General features: G+C 52.7%; 1 protein-coding gene across 5 annotated transcripts; it reads right to left on the reverse strand.

Annotated features, from left to right (window-relative positions):
- Window positions 1-214: 214 nt before the first annotated feature.
- Clk3 (CDC like kinase 3) lies at window positions 215-15,375 on the reverse strand. 5 transcript variants are annotated; one of them, XM_005369460.2, is made up of 13 exons: window positions 14,111-15,375; window positions 10,651-10,802; window positions 9,793-10,009; window positions 7,625-7,721; window positions 7,285-7,351; window positions 4,743-4,859; window positions 3,951-4,117; window positions 2,939-3,033; window positions 2,707-2,836; window positions 2,278-2,360; window positions 1,730-1,809; window positions 1,354-1,444; window positions 215-716 (listed from the first exon to the last, which is right to left on the reverse strand). In XM_005369460.2, the coding sequence occupies exons 1-13, from the start codon at window positions 14,552-14,554 to the stop codon at window positions 540-542; spliced, it is 1,917 nt and encodes a 638-aa protein (XP_005369517.1). In that variant the 5' UTR covers window positions 14,555-15,375; the 3' UTR covers window positions 215-539. The 5 variants fall into 5 exon arrangements, with proteins under 5 accessions (XP_005369517.1, XP_013210042.1, XP_013210044.1 ...); XM_013354588.1 differs by lacking the exon at window positions 14,111-15,375 and adding an exon at window positions 14,074-14,096; XM_013354590.2 differs by lacking the exon at window positions 14,111-15,375 and adding an exon at window positions 13,492-14,030.
- Between the last annotated feature and the right edge of the window lie 4,269 nt (window positions 15,376-19,644).

Consider the following 19,644-nt stretch of genomic DNA (forward strand, 5'->3'; position numbering starts at 1 on the left):
CCAACCATAAAATTATTTTAGTTACTACTTCATAACAGTTTGCTATTGGTGAATCATAATGGAAATATCTGTATTTCCTGATGGCCTTAGGTGACTTGTATGAAAGAGTTGTTGAGCCCCACGGTTGAGAACTGCTGCCCTAGAAGATGTTCCAGCTTACTCATTGGCTTGCCTTTCTGTGTCTGGCCCAACCCACACTTAGCTTTCCACAAGCTGAGCTGCTAAGAAAGACTTTATTAATAAGTCAGTCAGAGAAGGGAGAAGGCAAGGAGCCTGGAGATGGACACACTGGTACCAGGGGGTTACAAACAGTAAGAAACACTTTATTATAACTTTACAACATATAAATAGCTTGGGTCCAATCTGTGCTTTCTGGCAGCTGGGCACCACATCCCCCCGTCCCTTGCAGGCTCCTTGCCTTCCTTCACATTGCACTGTTCATCGGTGGCCCTGGCTCGGAGGCCAGTGGGAGAGGCTGGAGAAAAGGGGCCAGGAGCCCAGTCCAGCTCTCCAACTCTTCGTATGCTGGCCTGCACTTGTCATCTGCTGGGGTTACGGCTGCTGTGGAAGGACCGCTCCTCGGGGGTCAGGCCAGCAAAGAAGGGATGCAGCAAGGCTTCTGCCAGTGTGATGCGCTGAGCAGGGTCGAATTCTAACATCCTCCTCATCAGGTCAAACAGCTGCACATGCTCCAGGGAGTCCTGGAGCATGTAACTCTGCTCAAGGACACAAGGTGCCTCAGTGTGATAGCAGGGTTGTGGGAAGCCACGCAGTCCCCTTGCCTCTGGGATACCTCGCTGGGATGGGTCAAGGAGGCAGCTATGCCTCCTTGGAGGACTACTTCTGCCCTCCAGGACAGAACAACTCCTTTCCTTTCATGCTCAGAACTTAGGCTACCGGGTGAGATCTTGCTGGGTTGGTGCTTCTACCCCACATGCAAAGTTCTAATGGATGGGTAGAAATCACCTCTGGAAAATGCACTTGGCCGGGTACCAAATAACAGTTGACGGTCCTCCTGGCCATATCTAGGTTTTCCCTCGCTCTTGCCTTAGTCCTGCCTAGTTCTTCCCAAAATTCAGAGAAGAGAAGGGGACAGGAAGCAGCAGCTGACAGCTGGTCTTCTGGTATGTTCCCCATTACACTCTCAGCCCCCTGTGGAAAGGTGCAAAGCTAAGGGCGCCTCGGGCAGCTTGCAGAAAGCCTTACTGCAAGTACCCAATAGTCTTGGGTGCTGCCTCACAGAGAACTGATATGATCAGGCAGGTGTTAGCTGCCCATCCTGTCTCTACTGCTTGTTTGCCCAAAGCCTGGGGTCTCCTTGAGTGAGCTGAGCTGGGGGAGCCAGAAACTGACCTTCAGAGGTTTACAGTTCTCCTTCACATACCGCCCATCAGAGCTGTTCTCATCCCAAACCAGGCCCCCTTTGTAGAAATATTTCTGCTTCCTAGAAAGACAAGGGGAAAAAAGGAATTAAGGAGTGGAAGCCCTCAGGTCTGGACTCAGGTGGGAGGTGGGGGAAAAGTGGTTCCTGGCAGTCTTCAGGTAGCAACAGGGACAGAAAATAGGTGTTAGCCTGACCCTGCAAAGGTTGGTAGGGGCAACAGCTTTTACCAGACAGGTTTGAGGAACATACAGTAAAGGTTATAAGGAGCTGGGAGAACCACAGGAATACTTGACAAAGGCTGTGTCTCTGGTACCCAGCTGACCCAGAGCCATGGAGACTTCTTACCTGGTACGGTGGATCATGTGAGATGGGATGGGCCCTAGGATCTTCTCCATCATAACCAAGTGTTCTCTGTTTTCATGAGTCTGCAGAAGGTCAGGGATTGAACAAGTAAGAATTAAGTCCAACTTCTGCCCATTTTGGAAGAGTAAAGGGTGAGAAAAGACGGGCCAAAAGCTCCCCACTCCAGGAGAGGGAAACTGTCTCAACACAACCTGGTGGCATCCCACAGGCCTAGAACCAGGGCTGGGCTCATGTTTTTCGGCCCCATAGGTGGACCTGGCTGGCTGATTGCACACCAGGTTGGTTCTTCATGCCACAGGATTGCTATGATAAGTTCTTGCCCAGACAGAATCTGTTTGTACCCAGTCTTTTCCTGGATGAAATCCTCCCTACCTGCTTTAGACTCTTAACTGATTCCTTGCCCTGAGCAACTATAACCCCTAAGAGTCTAGATTCACATGAACTGGTAGGGATGGAATGGAAGGTATCAATTCCTTAACCACACAGCTTCTTGACCATGTGCCCTACAGCCCACCAACCCAGTACTATACCTGGAAGAGGGTAAAGCCACGGTAGTACTCGAAGAGAATACAGCCAATACTCCAGACATCACAGGGCTGTGCCCAGCCCAGCTCTGTAAGCCAAGATGGCAAGATGTGAGACTCAACACCCTACATTCCCAGGAAGCTGCCATTCTAGCTGGCATAGCTCTTGCCCAAACCCCACTAACAAGGCTGTGTCTGACTAACACCAAAGTCTACCTTGGTGTCTTGGATATTGTCCAGTCCAGGCAGCAGATTGATTGGTACTGTTTACCACATGCCTTGCTTTGAGACAGGGTCTCGTGTAGCCAACGCTGGTTTAAACTGATCTTTTCTGCCTTCTAAAAATTTGGATTACAGATGTGTGCCAACACATCCAGATATTCATTCTGACAACTGCCCAGTGTAAACAATACTGGAGGCTATGAAGCCACTCACCAAGGATCACCTCAGGTGGGCGATAGTGACGGGTAGCCACAATGGTGGTGTGATGTTCGTGGTCAAATGTGGCACTGCCAAAGTCTGCCACTCGGATGCTGGTGTTCTTCACTGACTTCTCCTCGCAGCTCTGAATGCAAGGCAGGCCAGCTAGGTCAGTCTGCCCAGGTAGGTGACCTACCTTGGAGCAGGGAGCAGGGCCACACTCTTGCCCACCCAGTCAGTGCTCTACCTTGTGCTCATTGTAGAGGGTTTCAAACTCAGAATTCACAAACAAGATGTTCTCTGGCTTCAAGTCTGTGTGGGTCAGCTGGTTCTCATGTAGAACTAGAGGAGAGAGAAGCAGATTGAGACCCTAGGCTTGCCCACCAGCTTGTGGCCAGAGCTGCTCACTTCCAACCCTAGCCCAGTTCTGTAAGGCCTCTTCATAATCCAGAAGACAGGGAAGGAAGGAATGCTTTCCATCAGAAAACCCCTCCACCACTCTCTAGAGAGGCAGAGCCTTACCATCTCACTGACGCCACATGAGTGAGTCCTCTCCTCAGTACTAGCTATATAATGGCTCACTGCACCAAAGTGTGACTATTGGAAAGCATGCCTATGAAGCCATCCCGGAGAAGGAAAGTCTTCTGCATCCAATCACTGTCACTTTCTACTTTTCAACCTCAATGTTCCCATTTGGCCTACAAGATGCTCACAAGGCAGTCTAGACCTTTGCAGAACCGTGCCCCTTTCTTGGTTCTTTTCCCCATCACCTAAGGTACTTAGGCCTGTGTAAGGTATGTAGGCCTGTGTATCTTAGCTCTAGGCCTTGTCACTTTCTAAGCTGCCTTTCTACCTAAGTCCTACAGTGCACTGAGCACTGGGTTCCAGCAAAGCTGCTCTTCAAGGTTGGTGGATAGATGAGTGACAGAGGTCTCTGGGTAGCAGGAGCCTGTCGGGTCCACTTTCTACCTTTTCCTCTTCTATGAAGATGAAGGCAAGGTCAGTAGCTAGGCAACTTCTAGAGCACTTTCTCTTTTCTTCCTAAGCACTTGTGGAAGAGCCTGGCATATGTGGTCCCTCTAGCCTCACACTGAGATTCCTATCTGAAGATAGAAGAACCTTTCAGCCAGGGGCCCTAGGCTTAAGAGACCTTGCAGAACCATTAACAGTGTGCTAGAGGAAAGAGGGTGGCAAGACCACTAGGCAACTTTGTTTTGAGAACAAAGTACTCCATGCTCCAACCACCAATGGGCACTTACATCTAAGAGCATGGCAGAGCTGGTAGGCCATGTGCCGGACATGTGGTAGGGGGTAAGGCTGGAAGTTGTTCTCCTTCAGGAACTCAAAGGTGTTCTTGCCCAGGAGCTCAAAGGCGATGCACATATGACCATGGAAGTTGAACCAGTCAGACATCAGGACACACAGGCTAGAGGAAAAAAGGATAGGTGGGATTCAAGCTCCGACTCACCTGACTCAACATTGTTTTGCATACCATGATACGATGCAACAGAGCACGTGTCTCAATCTACTATCACACAGATGGGCTCTGAGCGAGAAATGAACTTCCTACTGTGTGGAGGGACTTTAACTTTGGGATCAGCTCACCCGTGGCTGGAATGGTAAGCAGCCCTGCCAGTTACGAGGGGGAGATAGAATTACACCAGTACAACACAGGCCTCCGGGTACTACTAAGCTTCTTGAGGGCCTGGGGAGATACATCCCCTCTGCTGAGTGTAGCACAGTGAAGTGCTTGGTATCTATCTGCCAAAGAAAAGCTCTGTAAGTGTCCAAACAAGCGTCACAAACCTGTGAAGTCCCTAACTCATAAATGCAGGGCTAGGACGACTTCAGAACACAAAGCCAGATTAGATAGAGCCTCAAGTCCAAGGGCTCTTTTCCAAAAAGAACCCTGTCACACTCCCCTACTGAGTGTTTTGAGAAAGCAGTACCGAGCTCCTGTAAGACACTGAGAAATCCCTGGGTTCGGGCAGCTGGAACTAGAGGATGCTACCCCACTGAGTGATGCCCTCTCACTCCTTGTAGATACTCACAACTTATTCTCTTTGTCCTTCTCCTTGATTTTCTTGAGAACATTAATTTCTAGACGAGCAGCCTCCCGGTACTTGCCCACATTACGGATGATCTTCAGGGCAACCTGTGACTTCCCTCTGTAGATCAGGAAAGACACGAAGGCTCTCATCAGCCAACTGCCCAGCATGCTATCCTTTCCTGAAACCCAGCAACTCAATACCACTACATAATCCAGATTCTGAGGCAGTGTTTATACTTGAAGTACAACCTGTTAAAGCAACACCAGACCTCTGCTTACCATACAAGACCCCCTGGCATCTGTATGAACTCTCTTGGTTTCCATGCTGACGTACACCTTTAGGATCTGAGAAACTTCTAGCTCCCCAGGGAGAATCTAGGCAGAAGAGTTGAGGCCAATCCTGACCAACCCTAGTCCCTGGAAGCTTATCTGATAACCTACCCTCCTGTAGGCCCCACTTCTTCACTGGAAGCCTGGGCCACTCCCTACACTACACTCTAATCCAGGTCCTTCCCCCAACTAACTAACTGCATCAGCATTTCCCACCAGCTACAGAGGGCCAGGAAGTTTCTCGGTGTCCCATGAGAGTTCCACTGTTGTTGCTCTACCCTTCATGCTCTACCCCACCTTAGCAGGCCATTTGTAGGATGTGACCGGACAAAGAAACATGCCAAGCTGGGTTGCCAAGACTTGTCAATGAGAGCTAGTATTCAGGTGCCAGTGGAGAGCTAAGATGAGGTGGCCCTGGCCCAGCAGGGTACTCTGGTGCTTCAAGGAATGGCATTGATGCTGTAAACAGGTTCATAGACCCACAGGCAAAGACAACTTCAGAATTCCCTGCTCTGCTAGCCCTCATCCATTTTTCTGGTTTCATGGGCAGTGCAGGCTGAAGAGAGGCCACTATTTCAGACTTCTGAAACAAGTTGCCCCCCTGCCACACACCCACACAATGGTCTGTCAGGGCTGTTGGCAGAGCTGAATTCTACCTCCACTGGCCCTGTATTGACTCCCTTTGAATTTTTTAAAGGTTCCCAAGACCTTATCTCTGTCCTTTAGTTACTTTAGAGGCTTATATCCCACCCCCAAGCTTCAAAGAACAGTCCACACATTGGTAGCTGTCTTCCTGTATCACAGTTCTTGGATCGGTCATGTCTACATCTGGTCACAAGACAGTGAGTATATGTTCCTACACTCAACTCATTCTTGGGGGTCATGGTGGATGAACAAGCATTTGAATGGAAACTGGGAGCAGAGGAAAGCTTCTCGGTCACATTAGCACTTCATCTCTCAGCTGACTTTGGGTTCAATGGTCCTTTCTAAGAAGCCCACTTCATGTGGGAGAGCCATCAACAGCCCAGCTCGTCATCAAAGACTGAGGTCTAACTTGGGAGGCCACAGAGGATGTTAATGCTTCATCTCTGAAGCAGTGGCTGGCATGGCTCACATGAGAGCACCAGCACTCTTTAGCTAATGCACTAAAGCAATTAGAGGTTAGTAAGGCAGGAAGAACTAGTTCCCAGAGGGCTGCCTCTCACCTACGGCTACAGGGAAGAAAGCAAGAATTCTAGTCTTACAGATGATGAGGGGATACGTATTCACCGCTAGGACTGGAGGGAGTGATTTGGTCTCAGTAGAATGACACAGACAGGCACTGCCTCTGTAATCTAGACCAAGTCAACATGAACTAGTCAAGACCCTAGTCACAAGCTGGGCAGTGGTGGCGCACGCCTTTAATCCCAGCACTCGGGAGGCAGAGGCAGGTGGATCTCTGTGAGTTTGAGGCCAGCCTGGTCTATAAGAGCTAGTTCCAGGACAGGCTCCAAAGTTGCAGAGGAACCCAGTCTCAAAAAACCAAAGAAGGCCCTTGTCCCACTAGGGTGGGCAGCAGATGCTAGATGTGAAGGCCAGAGTTTCATGTCTCTCATCTGGCCCTGGGACCTCTCAGGCAGACATGGCAGGAGCAAAGGCAGCATAAGGCCAGGCCGGAAGCACTCTTATCCTTCTGACAGAGAGGGAGGCAAGCCCACTACTTTAGACTTCTGAAACAAGGCGTACCCCCCCACCCCGACACAACACAGGTATAACTCATTCCAGGGCTGTTGGAAGAACTGAATTCCACCTCCACTGGCCCTGTATTGACTCCCTTTGAATTCCTTATAGATTCTCAGATCCTTTTATAGCTGTCCTTTTCTCTGCCCAAGAAACCAGAAAAAAGAGATGCGGCCTGACCAAAAATCTCTAAAAGCTCATGGGATGCAGTTCTAGGCCACTCCACAGAAGCCAGGCCTTGGCCCTGCCTGGTTATCAATGCCACAGCTCATAAAGGGCAGAGGCACCTATTGATCAGAAGTTCTTGGGCAGCGATGTCACATACCTGTCAAATCTCATTTATTTCTCCCTTACTTCGTGAGATTAGTAAAGCCCAGCACATGCATCGGCACTGGTGCTACCCCCCAAAAAGAGCTACACCTTGAGGAGCCTCAAACTAGCTCTTCCAAGCATGCTCACACCCAGAGCTGGCTATGCTGCCCCTGCATGCTCACCTGGCATGGTCCAAACACTCCACCACCTTGCCAAAGGTTCCTTCACCCAGGTTCCCCACGATCTCATCTGTGAGAGAGAAGAAGCTGGGCATCAGAGTCTGGAGGGCGGGAGTCTGGCAGCTCCTGCAAGTTCACAGCATTCAAATCCTCAAAAAACAAAGGTTCTTGCTCACTGCTACACTCTTAAAAACAGAAGTTGCTAGTGTCTGTGTCATTCAGGCAATTACTGGTGGCCCCACTAAGGCACCACGCGCACTAGGGCCCCTCCACGCAGGAGAGGTCTCATCTAACAAGGGGGGTAGAAAGTAGAGAGGTAAAGTTTTACGAAAGGTGGCTGTACATCGCTCTTGGAGCCAATCGCCGATCCGGCACACCAGGTGACCCTCCTTGTCATCTTCCACACTCCGGCTGCTGCGCTTACTGCTCTGTTGGCTTCTCTGCATGCACCGCCCCCCGAAACGCCATCCGACCAATCGCATGGTAGGCGGTTCCGATTGACAGATTGAGGTGTCAGTCAAAGGCAGAGGTGGAGACGGTGAGGAGCCGGTGGGTTGGTTGGTTGGATTTTCCAGATCCCAGCATTTCATAAGGCACACAGCATATATAACGATAGGGATATTGCAAGGGACACGTCAAGACACAAACTGACTTCAAAACAGAAAAGCAAAAACAGCTACAGGTATGTAAGAAAACTCGGACATTATCTCTAAGAAGAGTGCCACAATGCTCAGAAAGATGTCCAGCCTCTGACACAGAGGGGCCAGGCCCCAAGGACAGCCACAGCCCTGACTCCCTCCTCTTCTGAGTCTCCCCCGCCCTGACCCTCCCATGACTTTGGCCAGAGCTGAAGACGCGGGAGAGTGGACGGCGCAAAAAGGCGGCTGGCCCAACCTGGGTCCAACCTTCAGGACTGATCTGAGGGCTATCCTGGCTTCTGCAGCAGCAGCATGCTCAGCCTGTCCTTGCCTGCCTCTGTTCGCCCACACAGCCTCACAACATGTTCAACAGCTGCTACGTAAAACCAAGCTACCACCTGCTCCCACATGACATCCTTGGCCAGACTTAAGCAACTACCAGAAACAGCCTTCTGCCAGCAGTCCTCCTGCCACCAGCCTCCAGCAGGAAATGAGCCTGGCTGAGATCCTCCAGGACAGCCGACCTTCAGGCCCCAAGCCAGCTCCTGGCCTGGCCTTAGGACTTGTGCCACTCATAAGCCAGACCCGTCCCACAACAACAGAGGGCACCCTAAATAAGCAGAGCAACAGACTTACACTGCCATCCAGTGGCAGCGTGTGGCACTGTGTGAGGCCACAGGCCATGCTGGATTCACTTACAAGAGTCAACCTTCAACCCATGACACTCAAGTCACAGAGACTGGGCAAAGAAGATACCTCCACTGAACCCACCACTACTATTCAGAGGCCTCTTGGCCAGCAGGAGGACAGCATGGGGAGAAGAGATGGGGAAGAAGAGAAGACAGCACATAACCTCAGAAACACACATGTGACTTTTCTTTTCCATGGGATTGAGTACAGTGTGGACTCTTGGTCTGTTCAACCCACCACCCTAGAATGCTGGCCAACCTCTGTTTTTAAGGGGTCAGCAAAAGGTGAGGCCTAGGTGCCCCAGCACACAAATGGCTGCCTCTCCTCATCACAAGTGCCTCACCTATCAAGGAACAAGGCAGAAGAGAACTGACTGTCAGGGCAAAGTGATATATGCTTACAGACCAGCAGCTTAGACGGCTCAACACAGAAATTCAAGATCCGTATCAAAAAAAGAAAGGGCTAGAAACTCAGGAAATAGAGGCAAAAGAATCAGGAGTTTTAGGCCAACCTAGATACATAACAAGATTTTCAAAAAACAAAGAGGAAGTGTGGGAACCAGGGTGTGACATACATCAGTGGTGGAGCATTTGCCTAGTACGTGTTGGCTCTCGGTTGGAATCCCAGCATTTAAAAAGTTAAAAAAAAAAAAAATTCTGACTGGCAAAGTGTCCCTTTTTCATTGGGTGATGGAGACTCTAGTACGCTGGGAGAGGGGGGCTGTGAGGTAAGGCAGCAGAAGTGATCAAGTCCGCACTCAAAGTACTTAGCTAAGTGTGGGGAGTTGGGGGAAAGTTTGGAAGGGGACAAGACCTGATATGAAAAAGACCAGGCCATATAACTCCAAAACATCAATCTTAGTACAATTCCTGAGGAGTGTGTCCCAGACATGTGTACCATGTAGCCTAAGTCTGGAACAGTGGGTAGACACAGACAGGCTGGAAACCAGCCAGCGCCGGAGCCAGAGCCCCTACAGTTACCACTGGCAAGGGGCCGGAAGATGGAGGGGATAACATCCTTGCTCAGCCCTGTACCAAACACGCACACGCACACACATATGTGCACACACAATGGTGTGTATGCACAGGGCTGCCAGTACTCACCCAGACCAGCCAGCCTGAGAGAAGGCTAGAAAGAGATGAGGCCTTTAGGCCCCTGTTAGCACACTCTGGCCACCACTCACCGAGGAGGCGCTGCTACAAGACCTGGTACGACGTTTGTGACAGTGGTGGGCATGCTTGCGGGTACGGTATGGCCCCCTCTCTCGTGACCGTCTTCGATGTCGAGAACGTGAAGACCCATAGCAGTCCTCTCCAAAGGATGGGCTCCGCTCCTCACACCGGTATGTATCGCTGTCACGGTGCTCGCGGTATCTCCGCTGGTAGGGTAGGCGGTCATGGCTGCCAAGAGGGGGTGGGGACATGAGTCAAGAAGGGCCCTACCAGCTGGGTTCCTGCCAGCAGGCAAGAGGCTTTTCTTTGCAAGGCCCCTGCAAAGACTCTCAAGGGAAGTCTGTCAGAGCTGAAGCATCCATGCTGAAGGAAGTGAGCAGAGAGAAGGAGCAAAGGTACCAAGCTTACTCTCAGAGCCTTGGGTAATAACAGTGTCCTTCCAGTGCCACAGGAGGAAGAAGCAGAAATAGCAAGCGAGCACAGGGAAGGGCCTCCAACAGTGACAGAGTTGACTAGTCTGGTACAACTATTACTTTGGTCTGGGGACTCAGATAGGACTCAGGAGCAGTCTTTCTAAGGCTAGGACAATGTTCTACTTCCCACTGAGGAAGGCTCACAGTTGAGTGGCCTAGAAAATACAGAAGGAGAAGGAGGATCATTTTGTGACAAAGACAGGAAAGGAAAGTGGCTTCTACTGAAGCTAGGAAACACAAATAAGGATAGGCAAGCAGCCCAGAGATGGTGACAGGGTCCATGGGCATCTGGGCAGAGGCAGTCACCTAAAGGAACTTAAGGCCACCAGAGTCTCTGGGCCATCTGCTCATCTAGCTGAGGAAAGAAGAACTTCCTCCAACCCAGCTCCCACTCACCTTCTGGACCGTGATCTCCTTGGGGGAGGCTCCCTTCGGGATGGGTATCGTAGTCTACCTTCATGCTCCCGACTGTAAGACCGCCTCCTCTTCCAGCGGTAGCTCAGGTATGGGTCTGGCTCTGGGGAACGGTATCGCTTACAGTGATGCATCTAGGCCACAAGAAAGAGAAAGCCCTGCTCAGCACACAGCTCATTGCTCACTGCTTCCAGTCACAGGGCTGCCTGGTGCAGCCAGGTGCTCCTGAAGAAGAGGCCCATTGTTCTATTTAGGGGCAGCCCTCCCCCGCCCCCAGGAGTTTATGAAGTAAAGAAGAACTTTGAGGTCACAGTAACAGAACAGCATACAATGGGTGACTCGTCCTTTGCCAGTGAGTAAACAAACAAGTGCCTCCCCAGCACGGCCTAGGGGCCTAAACATTTGAGCCAGGTAAGCAGGGTCCAGATACAAAAGTAGAGCTCTTAGAGGGATGCTGAGCACTGCCACAGAGATTCCAAGGGCAGGGGGAAAGAAGAGCTTCTTTGCTCAATTTCTTCCTACTATATCTAAATATACCAGGAGTCTGGAGCTAAAGAACTGGTGGCATGGAGCCAATGTACTGGTTTCAGAAACTGAAAGCTGCCCGGCTAAGGCACTGAACTGGATTCAACTCAAAGAAGTTGAAAACTCTTAAGTCAATGACGAGTCACAGTAGAAATGAGAACACTGACTCTTGAGCAAAGACACAACATCTCATCAATATTCCCTACCTCTACCAGGGTCTAGCCAAGTGAGTAAAGGCCCAGAGGACCTGCCCAGCCCTTGTTGGCCCATCCAGTCTCAGCCCAGAAGATGCCACGCTCCTCGCTCCTCGGAGAATGTAAGCTGCTTGCCTGAGGCACATTTTAGTGGCCCTCAGACCAACTCAGACCTATGCCAGATGCTCTGCCTTAAACCAACACTATCACTGCCATCCCGCCTAGCTCCCCTAACAGCACTGTTTCCTGTGCTGCTGGTTAGATGCCAAGAGGTGGCTGCAGGTCTACACTTGGAAGCAGAAGCAGGCTTCCCATTCACTATCCCTAGCTACTGAGGACTGATATCAATAGAGGAGACTCCCAAGCTGGATCAGCAACCAGTTGAGGAAGATGGTTACATGAGGCTGGTACCCTTTTCACACATATCCTGCCCCTTCACATTTTCTCCACCAGATGGCCAGGCAAGAAAGAGCCCACACTGCTTGTTTGCTTCCCAAGCCGGCAACTGCTCACACCCAACCTCTAGTCTTGCACAGTTCTAGGCTTGCCTGGCCAAGCATCTTTTAAACAAATCCATCAAGGTTGCTTCATCTCACCAGCATAATCCAAAACTGAAACAGCTACTTGTGTATGTGCAGGACAGGGAGGCCAATTCATCTAAACCTCTGGGGGCCTCTGGAGAACTTAAAGGCACTGCCTTCTATCTCCCCACTAGTAACCCTCCATCTGAAAAGTCTGGGCCACCCAGAAATCCTTGGAGATAAACACTACATAAAATCGGTAGATTTGTTATTTTCCCAATAGTCTGAATAATGTTTCTGTTTTCATTTTTTCCCCAATTACCTTAAGGCAAGTGCTCAACCTGTGTCCTGAAAGCAATATTTCATGTCTCACTAATTGGCCCAAAAGACATCCTACTGGCCAGGGCACATATCTTCCCACAAGGCAAGTGTGGTCCTGCCCATCCTCATCAGGCAGACAAAGACCTATCTGGAGGATGTGGTAATGTGGTCTAATATACACCAGGCAACGTTTTCCTTCTGGGACCTAGAAAATTTTTATGACCATATGTCTACTTGGGTGGAAAGTCACAGCTTCAGAGTCCAATGTCAACCTAATCCATGCCACTACCACTACCACTGTTTGCCTTTGGGCAAGTTATTACACCACTCTGAGCTTCGGCCTCCTCTTGAAAGAAGGAAACAATAATCTCTTGCAGGTTCTGTAAGAATTAAGTATATCTGCCCTATAAAGTCAAAAGCCTAGCACAGGTTTGGGCCTCAAGAAGTAAGACAGTCTGAGAAGGTTCCAGGTAACACTCAGCGTTATGATGAATGGCACAATTTATAATCCTTTCCATGGGAGCCAGTAGGAAGTTTTGGCAGAAAACCCTGAACTCAATCCCAGTGCTGCCACTTACTGGCCCTGTGGCCTTATTTATACGAGTCACTTTTGAGCTCGGTTCCAATGCCTGGAAAACAAAGATAAGATCTCCCAGACAGGCAAAGAAGGCCAAGTATGACGGTCATAAAGTACAACGTATAGGGTAGCAATGGAGATCACCTCCCTTGCAACTCAGCCCGGGCAGGTAAAATATAGGAACTACCAGGTGTCCCATGTCATCCCAGCCAGGGCTCTTGGGCCCATTTCTCATAAATTCCCTCCGATTTCTTGAGACCTCAGTAGAGAGGCTTTTTAAAACTTAAGCACCACAATTATGCATTGGGAGGCTCTGCACAATGAAAAAAAGGCAATGTGACCAATGAAACCAAGCTAAGGATGCCAGCTTTTCTCTGAGCACAGGCCTGGCTGGCTTCTCATTTGCTGTTCCTGGCTAGAGAACCGGGCTGACAAGAAGAACAGCCAGCCAGGTCAGCGGCTGCCCTCCCGGATTCCTGCCACCCCAGCGACCCATGGTTATTTTTGGCTGGCAGTGCCCCACCACTGCAACCTCAAACCTGCCACCTCGCAAGCTGCGGCTGCCACCGGGCAAAACGCTCCTCCTTTTCAAGGGCACGGAGGAGGGAAGCTGGAAGGCCGCCAACTCCGCCTTGACGGGGGCCAGACTCAAGCAATTCCCACCCAAGCATCAGGGCACCCGCACCCGGAACTAAAGCACAGAGGCTCCCGGCCGGACCGAGGAGCAGCCTGGACACTTGTACTCCCGGCTTGGTCTGACCCACTCTCCGGGATTGAGCGGTTCCATCATAACAAAACACCGAGGGGGCCGGAGGCCCTCACTCGAGTCCCTTCCTTCCGCCCGGATCCCGGGGACCTCAGAGCCCCGTTCCCCGTAACCGCCAAGGGAAGACCCGGCGACCAGAGGGAAGGCCAGCCTGAGCCAGAATCAAACTCCAGGCGGCTCGCGGCGGAGGTCTGCGGGCTAAGCCACGAGCCCGGGGCAGGGAAAGCCTTTCCAGGTTAGCTTATGTCGGACGCGAATCCAGCCCGCGGGGCCCGACGGGGATGCTCCCAGTCGCCTCGGAGGCTGCCTGGGCTCCGCCTCCAACACCGCGGGATCCAGAAAAGGGGTCTACAGTGACCGCCCTCCGGGAGAGAAGCGGCGGGTCAGGGGTGAGAGGTCGGGACCGCGGCCTGACGTGGGCCGAAAAGGAAAAAGGGTACACGCCGAGACCCGACCGGGAGCCGAGGTCCCGTACCAGCTTGTCTGTCCCCACCGACTCACCCAAGCCGCCCGGCCGCGGGCTCGGGCCCATACTCACCGTCTCCCAGGCTCCGGCTGCGGCTAGGCCCCACTCCCCACTCCGAGCGCCTCTTCCGCTTCCGGCTCCGGCCTCCGCCCGTGGCAGCACCGCCCCCTCGCGTGACGCAGCCGTCGGCGGCCCGGGCTCGACCCGGCCCGGAGGCCTGGCCGCTCTAGCCCCTAACTCGCAGGCTCTGGAGGATCTGTCTGCCCCTCTAGGGTCGGGACCGCAGCGGTGGAGGTGTCTTCCGGGAGGTCCCGGGAGCAGCCTCGGACCGCGGCTCGCCCCTCGTCGTGCAGTAGTGCACGTAGGCCCCCGGGGCCGCATCGGTGCGCGGCCGCGACCGGAGTCCTGCTCTGGACCGAAAGGAGGAACCCACCGGACTGCCAGGCTGGGTCCACTCCGCCGCCGCGGCCCGGTCGTGCTCGCCAGCCTCTTCCTGCGCGCGGAGAGGACCGGCATTGTTCTCCCGGGGCCCGGGAGGGCGCTAGAGACGAAAGCGGTCGCTGCGCCCGGGCAGAGGAAGGCGGGCGCGACTCCGCTTGCGCGCTAGAAGCAAACGACACATTCTGCTCTTGGCTTGTGCGGGTTTTTTGAAAGTCTTGGCGCCACGCCCCAGCTCGCTGGAACTTGCCGAACAGTCTCTGGGAAGATCCCCGCGGTCCCCGGCTGCGGGATCTGACGGAGAGGACGTCCCCTTACTTGAGCACCTCAGAGCGTCTCGCTGCCAATCAGCACGGTTGCTGGGCTAGGAAACCCGCGCCACACAAAAGCCCCGCGCCGTGCGGCGCTTAGGCTCTACCACTCGAGTCACTCGGCCAGCCTTTTTGCTGCGACCTCGGGCGTGCGGCCACTCAGACCAGACCCCTCCCACCTACTAGCCCACGCTTTGTCGTGGCGGGATCATGAGGTCCTATTTTTCCAGTAAAAACAACAGGTCGCGGTCCTTTGGGAAGGCTTCGCTTTGACGGCGTCCCCGCCCCCGCGCGTCGCGCAGCCAAGCGGGCGGGTGCTGCACCTAATTACCCCACGCCACGCGAGGCCCGCGAGGCTGGAGCGGCCGGCCAGGGCGGGGCGCCTTTTCCCTTCAGGTTCTCGCTGACTCAGCTAGGACAGCCAGGGTTTCCCATGTGCCCAGCTCCCCGTGCAGGATGAGATGCACGCCCACCCATCAGGCCCCATCTCCCCCGAACCTCTCTCCCGTACTGCAACTGTCTCTAGAGACCTCCGCCTCTGACTGATGTAGTGGCCCGACATCTTCATCACCACCCAAGCAAACAGTGGCTGAATAAAAAAAAGCTGGGTGATTACATTTGCTAATTTAGCCTCAGTTTGACCCCATGGTTAACTTTCAGCGACACAGACATTCAATAGCAGTTTCAGCTGCTTCTGCCCTGGAGTCCCGCCCCAGGAGCCAAAGATACTGAAAAACCCAGGTGTCTGAAGATGCAGTTCCCACCTGAGACCCAGGGCCACAGTGACAATTTCACACCATACGTTCACAGGTTTCTGTCATCGCCTCCCACCAATATTACCCACCCACGTTTCCACAGCTGTGGGAAACCAGTATCCTCCAGTTTAAAGCTGACATCCTCAAAAAGCTCGTGTCCCCTGCCCTACCCTGGTATCAGGAATGAAGGGGGGAATCTTAGTCTTCCTACCTGCCCTCCTAACATGAAAAATCCAGGCGATCTGCCCGAAGCTCCCACCTCTACCCAGCTCTAGAAAGCGCCCCTCATTGGCATAAACAGGAACTGTCTCTGCAACTTAGCCTTGAGGGTCTCCCATTAGAGCTTTGCTCTCTTGTCTCTCTTCATAAAGAACTCACACCTAACAGAAGGAAAGAATTAGTCCTGAAGTAAAGTTGGGTTGACTCGCTCCTCCCTGTGTAAATAAATACACAGGTCATCTCTCCAGGCCACCCCCAAAGGAGGCTGGCTGCTCATCTGCTGGGCAGGCACCACACTTTGCCCAGCCTGTGCCATTTGCCCATCAAGCTTTTTCCGTGTCCCTGGTCTGCAGTATGACTCTAGGGCACCAAGGAGATGTCCCTGTTCTGCTTTTACTCAACCCCCACAGCTCCTCTTGTTTCTCGATACCTTTTTCCACTCCCTAGGCTCTTGGGCCCCTGTTCTCTCTCCTCTGACTGCCCTTGCACATCCTCTGCCACATCCAGCTTCGTCCTGCCTGTGATGAAAGGATGCACTTTTGAGCCTCATCCCCGAGGTCACGTCCCTCAAAAGCATCCTGAGGGAGGTCAGATTCCCCTTCTCTGTGCTGTGATGTCACCCTCCCTTGGTCCCTCACACCCAACAGTCTGGCTTGGAAAAAACCAGTTCAGCAAACCCTGCTTCTCAAAGAGGACGATTGGCAGCCTTGCGGGAAGACTAGTCCCCCTCGGGGCCAGTTAGAATGGAGTTGCGGATGCTGTGCCAGGGCATGGGGTCAGAAATCATGGTCTGTCTTAGAGTGGCCTTGGGTGGTACTGGTGTAGGAAGCCAACCAAGAAGGGCTGTGGGAATGGGCCTGGAGTGGAGGGAGTCAACCTGCTGAGAGGGGGAGGGCCCTGCTGGAGGGTGCTACCAACCTGAGAGGGACAAAGTTCTAGGAGTATAAGGTGTGTTGAAGCCAGGAGAGGGGCATGGACACCATCTGCTCAAATGGAGATATCTCGGCCCTTCCTAAAGCTGGAGTGGCAGACCTGGAGCCAGGAAATGGGAGGGCCACAAAGTCCTCCTCCATCCTATGAGTGGATGAAATCTCAGGAGCACTTGGTCCATCCCTTGTAGGTGAAGAAGCCAGTGGTGAGAAACGTTGGTACCACTGAGCTAGTCTACGAGTACCCTCACCAAAGTGGTGGGTATGGAAGGCAGGAGCTGAAGCCAGAGAGCCACAAGAGCAGGGGGTGAAGGTTTCTGGCTCCTTACATCATAAAGTAATAGCTTGGGAATGTCCACCTGAGCTCTACAGTTTCCAGAGTCTACACTTGGAGGAAGACCACTGGGCAGCGGCAGAGTTGGGGGAAGTGGGCTACTGAGTCAGACAGAACTGAGAGCAAATTCCGGGCTTTCCAGGACTGCCAGCATGATCTGCAACATCCATCATCCTGTTTTCAGCTTCAGTTCCCCTCCAAACTGGCTCTTATAAGGATCAAACAGGTCTTGTTGGTTGAGGAAGGTTACCCAAAGTCAGCACCCATAGCTCAGAGAAGCCTAGACTTGAGAAACTAGATGGATTGAGGCTGACGTATATGTGAAATGTCAATCAAATCATTGAGGGACCCTGGGCCAGGGGTAAGGGGGGGATGGACCCCAGTTCTGCATGGTGTCTGTGAAGCAATACTCAGCCTTGCCAGATGCCCCTGGGACTTCTGTCACTGTGCCCTCTATTCTGTGTCCACTGACTGAGTCCCACTAAAGGACTCGGGTAAGCACCAGCCTCCTGGGATCCAAGGCACAGCATGGTTCCTCTCTTCCTGGCAGGTGCTCAAAGTCCCAGAGTGGGACAGGAGGCAGTCAAAGGAGCTTCAGGTCTGGCCACCAGAGAATGGGCGGCTGTAAATCGAGCTGGCCAATCACCTCTGAGAAGTCCAGAGGCCTATTGGACCAAGTCCAAATTCGGCAGAAGTGTGAGCACAAGCCAGGAAGCCAGGCCTGCTGTGAGCCAATGTTCAAACAGAAAATGGGTCTCCCATCTTCTCCTCCAGGTCCTCCTCGCCCACCTGCAGCCCTAAGGAATCTTTTAAGCTGACAGGGTTCCCATACCAGGATGAAAGCTCCGGAGTGCTCAGAGCTTCTGCCCATACCTGGGTTCATGTTCTAAGAGTCAGAGAGTCTGGGGAAGAAAGGGGAATGGGAGAGCCAGCAGCGAAGCCCTGTTGACAGCACTCTCTCATGGCTGTCCTGGAACTGTGCTTATATTTGGGAGGCAGGTGCTGGGTGAGGCCAGGTACTCTCACTGACTGGGGACAGAAGGGCCTGGATTCCTGTGCACACACAGCACACACAAGAGCTTCCTTATATAACCTCATAAACTGGCCATCACTATCACAGATGGGGAGGTGACTTTGTAGGCTGAGGCTCCCTGGTCAGGTCACACCACCCCTGCTCTAAGCAAGGGTACAGGTAGAGCCACTTGGATTGCCGAGATGCCCGAGTATTTAATGACTCAGTGTCTCAGTCTATTGATGACCCTCATGAGTCCACTGCTCTCCACCCAGGTTGGGTGACCCTCAGGACCCAGGTGACAACCCATTTCTTTAGCCTCCCTGCTCTCTAGCATTCCACAACAGAGTCCCTAGTCCTCATACTGCTATCCTGAGCTCTGGAGCCATCTTCAGCTCCAAGGGAGAGGTGGTGTGTGTGTGTGTGTGTGTGTGTGTGTGTGTGTGTGTGTGTGTGTGTGTGTGTGATTAGCTGGGGTGCGGAGTGCATGCCTGGAGCTCTGCAGTAAGAGATAACTGCTGAGCAACCCCCCTTGCTCCTCCACCCTGAGCTATGAAGCACACTCCCTCATTTATAAGCCATCAGCTGGGCCCCTGGCTAGGAATCTGCTTTATCAGAGGCTGCAGCCTCTATCCTGCCTTGTGGGTTGAAAGGATGAGCCAGCACTCCCCAGCTGCTCCGCGGATCTGCTGCTGTCAGCATTCTTCCCAGAGGGTGGAATGCTTTCTGACCCACCAGGAGCAGGAGAGGCACCTGCTGCAGGGACCCCAGGGACAACAGGAGTGGAAGAGACAAGGCCAGAAAGCGAGTGAGGCTGGGGACTGCCAGGGATAGGAGTAGCAGAGGATAGGCAGACATCCCCTTTGTCTTCCTACTGCAGACAGGGATAGGGAAGACACAGCAGCATCTGGACCAGATGTGCTGGCAGCACCTTACCTAGAGTCTAGCCTAGAGACTCCTGGGGTAGGGATGACACCAGAGCCCCTCCCAAGCGGAAGTATGGCAAAGCTCTGCCCCCAGCTCTGTTACAGTTTCAACTCTGCCCGGTACTATATTCTCTGGTCTTCCTTCTTGAAGCAGGAACCAAGGAAGGAGTGCAGGAAGCAGGCTGTTACCCAACAGAGGGACCCTCTTTTCAACCTTTCACCATTCAGTCCAATTGCCCTTGGTCAAATAGAGAAATTGAGACCAGACTATAGGCAGAGCTTACATAGGTGCACAGTCCAAGTTGTGGGGAACTCCCAGCCATGACATACTCCCTTATGTGAGGAGTCCTCAGGAGCCTGGCCTGCAGATGCTGAGGCCTGACTGAAGATCCAGGAGCAGAGCTGTGATGACGACAAGGACCAGATACCTGGGGGCCCAGGCAGAGTCTCCCTGGGGGGAGCTGAGACCTCTGCCTTGGCTCTGGAGTGGCCTTTGTACAGAAGCACCATCTGGTGCTTGCCCAGGTGGGTTAAAACCCCTGGCAGGACATCACTTGGGAGGCAGAGGCAGGCGGATCTCTGTGAGTTCGAGACCAGCCTGGTCTACAAGAGCTAGTTCCAGGACAGGCTAAACCACAGAGAAACCCTGTCTCGAAAAACAAAAATAAAATAAAAATAAAAA

Source organism: Microtus ochrogaster, unplaced genomic scaffold (genome assembly GCF_000317375.1).
Source record: "Microtus ochrogaster isolate Prairie Vole_2 unplaced genomic scaffold, MicOch1.0 UNK49, whole genome shotgun sequence".
NCBI classification, from domain to species: domain Eukaryota; kingdom Metazoa; phylum Chordata; class Mammalia; order Rodentia; family Cricetidae; genus Microtus; species Microtus ochrogaster.

Coding starts and splice junctions, on each gene's coding strand:
- Clk3 (XM_005369460.2), bottom strand. CDS start 14,554: ATGCCGGTCCTCTCCGCGCGCAGGAAGAGGCTGGCGAGCACGACCGGG. Junction 10,803..14,110: donor CAGCCGGAGCCTGGGAGACG/GTGAGTATGGGC, acceptor CTTGTGGCCTAG/ATGCATCACTGTAAGCGATA. Junction 717..1,353: donor AGAACTGTAAACCTCTGAAG/GTCAGTTTCTGG, acceptor GTCCTTGAGCAG/AGTTACATGCTCCAGGACTC.